Raw genomic sequence first — 10,518 nt, forward strand, 5'->3', positions numbered from 1 at the left:
ATTAATTGTGCTTCAATTTGAATTAAACAGTGGTGCAGAATAATGAGGCTCAATGGGTATTGGGCAGTTCCATGACTATGGAGAAGAGGCTGATAATCACGACTACCAGCGAGTATGTGTTTTTAGGATAAAAACATCAAAGACAACTGAGTTGTGGGACATATTTACAGTATGAACCCCTATATTTAGCAAACCATTTCACAAATATAACCCTACAACCTGGAGCTTCTCCACTGCAGTACGATAAAGATTTATTTTAAACTATAATTCAAAACTGAAGCTGAAAATCTGAAATTAATACCCGGGATGTATACTCGAACAGTCTGAATTTGTTTGTCAAGAACATTGTGATATTGTCAAGAACATTTATTTCACAGCCAATACAACAACATTTCAAACAATGTTAATATTTTCATTATACTGTTATGCTATTTTCTTTTTTGTTGCAAAGCTACTTTTGTTCATAGGGATGATGCAATGACGTCAGCGAATGTTGTTGTTATAGGTTGGCTCTGATAGTCCCTATCTTACTGCTTGTCAGCCTATTACACGATCTAGTAAACTAGCAAATTCCAAGTTTGCTTCACAGGTCAACATAATTATTATTCGACAATAACATGTGTAGAGGTAACGTTGAATATAAATCATTAACACTAAACGGTGGTTAACTAGCAAACTTCTCTATGTGGTATATGTCTTTTAACATAGAATTTTATGACCATTATCTTAGTGCCTGTGTATGTAATATTATGACGCTTTACTGTGAGGAGAAACTATGATTTCTCATTTATGTATTACTTATTTAGTTATTATGTACCCTATTTATTGTTCATATGATTTATAAGCATCAATTGAAGAAGCGCTCCCAATTGTGTTGTATACATGTGTACAATGACAAAGGTATTCTATTTTATTCTATTCTATTGGAATGGGATTTTTTAGGTGAGCCTTATCAACCATGTAAGCAGAAGTAGAAGCATAACACCAATGAAATATTTAGACGGAAAAGATTTCTACGATTGGTCATGAACACAAAGTAAGTCATTGAATAAATATTATGGTGGTATGTGAGCTTGCCTTTTTGTCCCATTTTGTAACGACATATTCTTTCACCACTGTACAAAAATATATCGCTGTGCATGCTTGTTTCATTTAAAATCTTTGAACGTTGTATGCCATTGCTGTGCCATTGCCAAAGCAGTGTAAATCCAAGTCAAGTATAATGATGATTGCATAGACCAGCGCTCATCATTTTTCCATAGTATCTTTAGCTTGGATTGGTTAGATTAAGACAAATGTCAAGCAACATAAAAAAATACTGTATAAAGTATTGAAGTGTTATTTACCCTTTCTGTGTGTCATTGGTTACACAGTGGTGGTTGAATGTTCCAAACATCTGCACACCCAGAATTCCATAAAGCAAGAGAAAAAACAGCAGAAAGATAGATACACTCCAGATCTGCTCCCCAGAGCGCCTGCCAGCCAACAACAAGAATTTACAAACACATTTTAGTGGCCTAGTTCCTTATACACAATCAGTTTTGGTAAGAATAAAATGCTCAGTCGTACTTAAGAATGTTAGTGATGCGGGAGCGAGGGAGCTCAAAGCGGAAGTAGATCCTGAAGGCCCGAATCATAATGAGCGCTCTGGGGATTCTCAGCATCCCCCATGGAGACATCTGATCCACGAGCTCAGCTATCTCAAACACCTCAAAACAAAGAGAGGCGGATGGTTAAAACAGTAACATGCCTTAAGTAAAGCTGTCTAAGCAAATTTAAGTTGGTAAAAAATGAAAGTGCAGTAAAAATAGTCAATGTCGCAATATACCTGCAACACAAGGGACACCCAGATGAAAAACACCATGAATCCATCAAACATGCACCAGCGATCTTTCACATAGGAGTTATCCCCCTGTGCAGATTGGAGGAGGAAATGGCAATGGAACAAATCAACAGTTAACAATCCAAAAACAAGAATGTAACACTTTTAATGATGAGAAGCAGCCCACGGCTTTCCTTTGTATCTCACACATACGCACGCGCACACACACAAACACACGCACAAACACACACACACTATTTCTTCCCTGATGTCTTTGAACACACATATACAGACACGAGGTTCAACCTCTATAGAGCCAGTAGCTTGTCAGGAATTGACACCCAGCCCATAAAGCATCAACACAAAATCATCAACGAACAAACTGGAACGTAATAGTGACAGAAATAAAGTAAAACAGTACTGTCAATGCGGGGCTGAGAATTACATTTGTTAACTTTAGCCAAAAGGTTGACTACATTCATGAATGGAGAAAATAAATTTTAAAAAAATTCTAGTCATGATTCCATCCATTTTTTTTCATATTCATTTCATTTCATATTATTTCCATATATTTGGACACAGAATTGACAAAAAGTAATAGAACAGAACTATTAATTATACTGTGCCCATCACGCAATCTGAGGTCATCACATATCTAACCACATAGGTGATTTTTTAATCAGATGGAAGCTAGCTTGTGGCATAGTGAGAGACGAAACTGTTATGTCCTTTGCCCATTCCACTTGAAATTCTTTGTTTTGCCTTACACATAATAAATTGGTGGTTTAAAGAATAATTATGCAATGTCAGCCATGGGATGTTGAACTCAAGGAACTCCGCAGACCATTGAGACTCATTGGAAAATACATACCATTCGTACAGCACGAGGGGGATCGTACATCAAACATTAATTTTATCAGGGATTAAGTGGGCATTTAAATAAAGAAAATTAGTGCTATAACTAACAATTATTTGAATTATTCTGTTCATTTTTAAGACTTATCGAATCTTTGAAAAAACATTTTTAGATCACTTCCCTTTATTAAAAAAAACGCAAATATATCAAATTGACAGTGCGGAAGATGTATTTGTTATGATTCACTTAACAGTTTGGTCCGTAACATATCAGAAAATCATTCTATATTGGCTACCACTTGCTTTTTCTTGATTTATTTTGCGTTTTTAAAGGACAGAAAGTCACCATTTTAGTTTGGTGTCACGTCTGTGAGCTGCTTTTATTTCTGAAAAACCATCCTCCAAGACTGGTGATTCCAGTATTTTAGCCAGGTGTTGCAGCTAAGAAAAACATGAATCTTCAAAAAAATGAATAAAAATAAACAGCCTTAAATTAGTAATAGATTTGTCTTTCATAAATCCTAATCCTAATATTTTTTTAACTCACCCACACAGGAATAAAAAAATACGGATGTGTCAACAGGTATATATGGTACTGTGTGTAAATCTTTCAGCATTCCGCTCATGCGGAGAAGCAACCTGTTTTCGACACGATAAGCCGAAGAAAATGACAAAAGCCCCGAGGTATAAACAGTGAAATGTCAAGGGGACATTGGATGCAGAAGAGTATGAGGAAGAAAGACTGCAAAATAGCAGGGTGTCGTTTAAAAAACATTAGAAATAAAAACATGAAATTGTTCAAGTAGTCACATGTATTCTAGTGTAGATTATATCTTTTAATCATTGAGGTCACATTAAATTGTTTTAAAGAAAATTAGGATTTTTTACAAGTATAAATTATAATGTTCCACTGCTGTTTTCAACCAATGGTAGATCAAACCGTGTCCTCATTTGCCTCCTTGTTTGTTATGCCTTACATGCCACGTTAGCTGACCACATGTTGCATGGTAGCCAGCTTTCCCTTTCTGGACGCTTCAGTTGAACCTTTCCTGGCTCCAGAGAACAGCAAAATTTACTGCATTTTACTGATTAGTTCCATTTATTCTTCCTTTTTCCCTTAGTCTTCACTAGCTGGGCTGCAGCATGCACAAAAAGCGATAAAATCCACTTGTGCAATGTGTAGGTGAATTTCTGTCTGAAGTTTTCACGTGGCTGAGACTCAGCCACTGATTTTGCAACAATTCCAAATTTGAATCGCAGCAAACATTACAAAATTTCATAGATGGATGTGTCAGGGAATTTTCCATTCCATCATTCCATAACTGTACATTTGATGAAGACTACTAAGGTTAAATTTGAAAAAAAAAAAATGTATGTTTGTCACCGTTATGTAAATGTTGCAGAGCAAGTCGCTACCTTGATAATTCCCCTGATGTGCATCTTGGCGATCATCTCAGCTGTGTAGAGGAACATGAGCAGTGTGTCCAGCGTGAATGTCACATATTGCAGGGGCGGGTAGTGTTCAAATGTCTTGGGGGTGTTCATGCACACTGAGATAACGCTGATGATGGCACAGGCTCTCAGGAGGGTGTGCACCCACTACAGAAAATTGAGAGACAATGTGCAGTTTGGATGATTGTGTATTCAAAAGAGATGGATGATTGTGTATTCAAAAGAGACATTGAGACAGCAAAGTAACCAAAATTGTATACATATATACAGATATGTACAGTATATGCACACGGGCAACATAGATTTTAGATTCCTTTGAATTTTTATAGCGAACAATTTAAAAAGAAAATGTAATTGCTATTTTGCTACCCTGGGCTTCCAGAGCTTCCACAGCTTCCATCTTCCACTCATTTCCTCAAGTCTAACACCAAATAGTAGGCTAGCAGAACACAGCTACACCTAAAGTACTCCAACCGTAAGAGCTGACTTGTCAGTGAATTGGGTTTGCAGCAACAGACATGGAAGAAGCAACATCATGCAACGTTTGTTTAAAACCCGTTGCAACATAAGGACAGCAGCATAACCAACTTTTTTCAGGACCTAAAACAGAGTCAGTCACCCAAGTATGTAAGATGTCAATCTTACAATGGACGAGTCATTTACACAAATAAGCATTTATGATAAGAAATTGACATAATGGAGAGTGATCATTGAAGCACCCATATAAACGGTGCAAAAGACTGGGGCAGAATTGGTACACAACAAAATTGGCAGCATCTTATCCAGATATTTTTGTTGGTTTCTCAAGTGATACATGTTGTAATGTTTAGCTTTAACAAAGTTGTGAAAGATTTTAAGTGATCTTTATCAGTCCCATGAAGTGTGGTAATTTTTACTGCTTGTTCTGTTAACAGAAGTATTTTATGCAAAGACCTGCAGAAACTAAAATAAGAGCAACACTTGTTTTGACTTTCCTGTATCATTTTTTTGTATCATTCTTTTTCCTTAAAATAAAGGTGGGGTTAATAGGAAAAAAAATCCCAAATCCAAGCTTGACAGCTAGACAGACAGACAGACAGACAGACAGACAGACAGACAAAAGTGCACTCACTGGTTTGTTAATCCAGAAGATGTCAGCGCTGTCTGCTAGCGTCTCATCAGGCCCAAAGTCGGTCATGGGCTGGGTCTCGACCCTGGAGCTTTGTTTCCTCTTAAGCATGCTGGGGCTTGCCGTGCTATACAGAGAGTGGATCTGACAAAGAGAGTAGGTAGACCACATAGTGACCCAAGCTACACTAGGGAGACCACAACATTCTGTATCTGCATTCAAGTCCGGAAAGTATGATGTGAAATTTAGGTTTACCTTCATTTTGTTTTTGTTAAATAATTTAGTTTATATAGGAGTTTGACTAGACATGCATTCTTGCACTCATTGTCTTTGTTTAAGCCTTTATGTAACCAACATTGACTCAAATGCTCGCCTAAACCATCTAGTGAGCTCCAATGCAAAAGATGTATCATCTTTATTAGCTTGAGGTTTGACGAGTATTTTTTTTTTCGTGTTTTGTCGTGTATTCAGTTTTACAGTAAATTCCTACTTGGGTATTTTCAAACAGCTTAAAGCATGCCTAATTGCCCATCTCTGGCACATAATAACTCCACTGACCTGTTTTCTAGAATTGGTAATGTGAAATGTATAATACAAAGTGTATAGAATGTGTCAACTATGTTTTGTATTTATTTAGGATGATCCAGCTAAGTACTGTAGAGGTATCACACATTTAGGACTCAGCAGTGGCTTAATGTAAAGAACAAATGCCCAGACTTGAACTGCAAGAACAGAGTTGTATTTCTAAATATGTTCAACACATGATGCATGATCCTATCATGTTACACAACAAAGCACACATGGAACACAGGACAAGTGTATTCACACTGGAACATGTCCAGAAACTTACCATGTGACGAGATCACACATGATCATCATTTAGCTGCATAAGCAAGTGTGACTCTTCTTATTTCAGCATGTGTGTGTTTGTGTGTGTGTGTGTGTGTGTGCATGTGTACAGAGGATATAAAAAGTTGTATACTTTTTAAATCCGCTGCGCAAAGGGAAAAGGTTGTATACAGGTTGCATATAAACAGAAGAAGAAATGACACTCTGAATGGAGACAAAGCGCACATACCAAAGGGAAAAGTAAAGCTGAAATTGCTCCAGCACTGCACATAACATGCGATCAGGCATACCCTGCAAATAACACAGTTAACAACAGTTAGTCAACATCATGGCTTGTATGGCGTACATTTACACTATACCCACAGCTACATTACGCTCAGAGAGACAGGAATGCCCACCACATCTGACATCAAGGCATATATGTGACACACTCTGTGAATGAGTGACCGAGTGTGGAGGAGGAAGACGGGGCGGAAGAAAAGGCAATTTGAGGGGGGGGGGACTCACTGTGAGGCTCCTCATTGGTGCGTTCATCCCCAGGGCACAGAGAGGTGGAGGGACCAACCAGAGAGAGCAGAGATGCAAAAAAACAAGTGTCCTCAAGGCCTGGATGTGCTGTAGCAGCAGCAAGTGGTGGACACAATGGTAGAAAAAAGGAGTGGGAGTACAGTATATAAAACAGTTTGATCCATTGAGATTAAACACACAATGCAATTAAATTACCCGCTGGTTTTAACGTGGTGTTTTGATTGATAATGTGTTCGAGGAATATGAATTGAGCAGCAAAATCCCCCCATTTTTATCCATAACAAGGAGTGGCCATTTTACCACTTGCTGTCGACTGAAACTATTGCTCAGGGCTCGGGTAATGATCACGGCTTCACTTGCTAACATCACAGAACCAAACTCAAAAAACAGGTGAGCCGTTATTGATTTTTTTTTTTTTTTTTTTCCTGAGCCCTTGAGCAGTTGTGTGATTTTGCCTGAAATGGATAAAAAGGAGTGGATTCAGCTGCCTAATTTATATTCCGCAAGAACATTATTAATCAGAATACTATGCTTCGAGTAGTGGAAACACAATGAAACGTGTTAAGAAATGTTTGGATAAAAACTTAAAATCTGTATTATTTCTTTTTTTAGTCATTCCGGATGTTAATCGAAGAAATAAACACAACAAGCATTTATTCAAAAGTTTAAATAATTCAAATAAACTGTGCAAAATGTTCAGACGACAATAATGGAAACTGATATTAAATCCATTTCAACGTAAACTTGCCATTCTTGGCTAGGACAAAAAATAGCTATTCATAGCTAGGGTTGGCTTTCAGTCTCTAAATATGAATAATGGAAAGTCCAATCAATTTTAATCAATCTTAATTGAATTTATATTTTAATTTTCTGAAAATTGTTGACATGTTTTGTGATTCAACTATAGAAGGTGGACAGGAAATGCAAAGACAAAAAAAAAAAAACATTTACTATAGAATAAGAAATGTGATGTCTCTGTTTTGGCTGCTCAGTGCACCAACAATTTATCAACTATAGCAACTGAGTGTCACAAAAAAGGCAAAAACAAATCTAGCACGATGACAGGAAAGTTCAAGCAGAGCCTTGTTTGTCTTCCCATTTCAACTGCACTCACATTTAGAAACAATTAAAGCATGTGATTTTTGCACTTAACATATAGAGATGTGAGAAAGAGTGACAAGAAAATCACAGGGCCTGCCTGCTATTATGTGGGAGGACCAGTGGTGAGAACAGCAATTAACTTTCCATTTGGGGGAGACACGACGTGTGCCTCTTGGGCAGGATGCAATCACATTAATTGTAAGTCTGGATGTGTGTGAAGGATTCATTTCTCAACTTTTAAAACAAACTTAACAAGAAACATCAACAGCATTTTTCAGGACTCAGGAGTACAAGTACACTAATCTGGAACTGTCCAATAAAGCTGACGAAGAAAAAAACTTTGAGTCAATGTGTAGCTTACAAAAATTTGGGGAACAGCTCCTCTCATTACCAGCAAGAAGGTAGCATAAAATGAAATGGTACACTTTGCCTGTTCAGTGTCATATGGATAAAACAATTATTTTATTTGAAGTGCATCTGTGGCTTTCAGAACGGAAACAAATAGTTTTATCAAGAAAAAAATCGATTTAATCGTGTTTTTGTTTCACTAACAATGGATGGATGGTTGTATTATAACAAGCATATAATAGTAAGAAAAAATTATTTACGACAACATGTGCAAAATTTTACGGTACATGCTAGCAGGGGTTAACTGCTAGCAGGGGAGAGACAATATATGGCATCATAGACAGGCGGCCTTTAATTCCATTGTCTTCTATTCAACATGCCGCATTTGGCCATAATCTGCTAAGTCTGACTGAGTCAGTCCCACCTCATTCCAATAAATGACAAAGGGTCCTTGAATGCATCAGTATTGACGCTGACAACAAGTGAAACAAAAACATGTTTACATGCAGTTTTTCTTGATAAACCATATATGTTATTTTTTTAATATGCCAACGGGATCAGTTTGTACTTTCAGGAGGCAATCACCCCTTAAAAACTGCATTTTATATTTAGTTGTGTTATCTTTATAGGACATTGGAATAAGTTTTGATTAGTTCCTCGATTTAAAGTACCTGCTGATACCAATATTACCGATATCCGATCTGATACCTTAGGAAAACATGAGAAAAAAAAAGGAAGAAAAAGTGGTTCAAAACCAAGGAAAGGAAAGCTTGTCATACCATATCAGTGTTGATATGCAAGATATGCATGAGGAAGCACAATCATGTGCAGTGTTCTCAAATAAATGACTAGTCTTTATCATTTAATCATATCACTGAAATATATTCAGTCAATCAATCAAACTTTAGTATACAGAGATTTGTCAGCACAAGATTGTAATTCAAATTGCTTGCCATGAATTAAACCAAGTCCAATACCCACCACTTAAACACAAGAGAGTAAACACGCACAAGCACACTCAAAAGAAATAAAATGTAAAGACGCCTATAAGCCGGACCCCTATTCAGCTGAGTTTGGGCAGTAGGCAGGGTTGCCAACTAATTTCAGGGCACGCAGAGATAAATAACCATTCATGCACTCAATCACACTTATGGACAATTTAGTTTGTCCAATACACCTGCCATGCACGTTTGTGGGATGTGGGGGTAAGCCGGAGTGCCTGGAGAGAGCCCACGTGGACTCGTGGAGAACATGCAAACTCCACACAGGAAGGCCGGAGGGAGTTGCATTTGAAATCGGGTAAGAGAACTGTGAGGCGGATGTCCTAACCACTGGGCCACTGGGCCACGGAGCCACCATACCCCCATAACTACTAAACACAAATGAATACGTGTTAGACAGACAGTATGGGTGCAGTCTCACAATGATCACAAAGCTGTCCCGTGTGTCACTGACGAAAAGCTGCACACCATCTCACTATCTCATCTGCAATCAGGAGATGAATGAAAAGACAGTCAAGGTTACTATGGAAACGCGTTAGCACGAAAACGCTATATTTCCTCTAAAACAAGCCGACGACAACACTAATATCAATCGGTTGTATCAATGAGTACAACTAAATAATCTTTGATAACGTCTGGCCATAATGACAATTTGTATTTTAGCAAATACACGCGAAATAAATAAGTCAAGGCCTACTAGGGAGGACTTCCGGTGCACAGCAAGCTAGCAGGTGGGAATTTCTTGCACTCTTAATACGCACAACTACAATACCAGGTGAACGTTAAAATACCGATTCCGTGTCATACTTGCACACACACTAAATGACTTACGGCAGCGGGTTTTTCCCCTCATCGACCGCGACACATCGTATCCGTGTCATCAGCTGTTTTCCTTCAGTGAGTCTCTCTGTGTGTGTACTTTGGGCTCGCGTGAGGGATGTGAGTGCGCGCGCAGCCTGCAATCTCATCAGCAGCAGAGAGCGCGCCTCCGTTTCCATGGTAACACAAAACCAACGCTTTTGAAAGTCAACCCTCTTGATACGTCTTTTAATGCAATAGAACAATTATTTATTGAAGATTTTGTTAGGCTGGAGCATATTGACGTTGCAAGTCACAATGCTTTTTTTTTTCTTCTATATCAACTAAATCGTGAGACATTACTTTTTAGTTGAGACCTAATCCACTTCTTGAATGCAATACCATCACATTACATTTATATAAAACCCCAACAGTATACGAAAATGCGAATGTAGCTACGTGAAACCATAATATGCATCTGAAGCAGTTCATAAATAATTTAGGCCTATACCCAATTTACAACATCTAAACAGAATGCATATTAGTCAGTAGAGATGGTGATTATTAAACGTATTAAAGCTGTATATCAATACAGGACAGGTTTGTTTTGTTACTAGTCAATTTTGGCTTGTAATCAGTATGGAAACTTGTTGATG

At 37.8% G+C, this 10,518-nt stretch overlaps 1 protein-coding gene across 4 annotated transcripts in view; it reads right to left on the reverse strand.

The window, feature by feature from the left end:
* Positions 1 to 9,995, reverse strand: part of LOC148423092 (sodium leak channel NALCN) — a 78,567-nt gene extending 68,572 nt beyond the window's left edge. Inside the window, exons 1-8 of one of the 4 annotated variants that reach the window (XM_088415473.1) lie at positions 9,896 to 9,995; positions 6,594 to 6,701; positions 6,316 to 6,377; positions 5,241 to 5,381; positions 4,094 to 4,276; positions 1,829 to 1,912; positions 1,570 to 1,709; positions 1,347 to 1,475 (exon numbers count right to left, since the gene is read on the reverse strand). In XM_088415473.1, the coding sequence (XP_088271599.1) occupies positions 1,347 to 1,475; positions 1,570 to 1,709; positions 1,829 to 1,912; positions 4,094 to 4,276; positions 5,241 to 5,381; positions 6,316 to 6,357 (719 nt within the window). In that variant the 5' untranslated portion in view covers positions 6,358 to 6,377; positions 6,594 to 6,701; positions 9,896 to 9,995. Of the gene's footprint in view, positions 1 to 1,346; positions 1,476 to 1,569; positions 1,710 to 1,828; positions 1,913 to 4,093; positions 4,277 to 5,240; positions 5,382 to 6,315; positions 6,378 to 6,593; positions 6,946 to 9,895 lie in introns of those variants that run through there. The other 3 variants (XM_088415475.1, XM_088415474.1, XM_088415476.1) reach the window with 3 other exon arrangements.
* Positions 9,996 to 10,518: the final 523 nt, after the last annotated feature.

The sequence above is a fragment of the Hippichthys cyanospilos genome, chromosome 5 (genome assembly GCF_059441005.1).
Source record: "Hippichthys cyanospilos isolate Australia breed blue-spotted pipefish chromosome 5, RoL_Hcya_1.0, whole genome shotgun sequence".
In the NCBI taxonomy this organism is placed as follows: domain Eukaryota; kingdom Metazoa; phylum Chordata; class Actinopteri; order Syngnathiformes; family Syngnathidae; genus Hippichthys; species Hippichthys cyanospilos.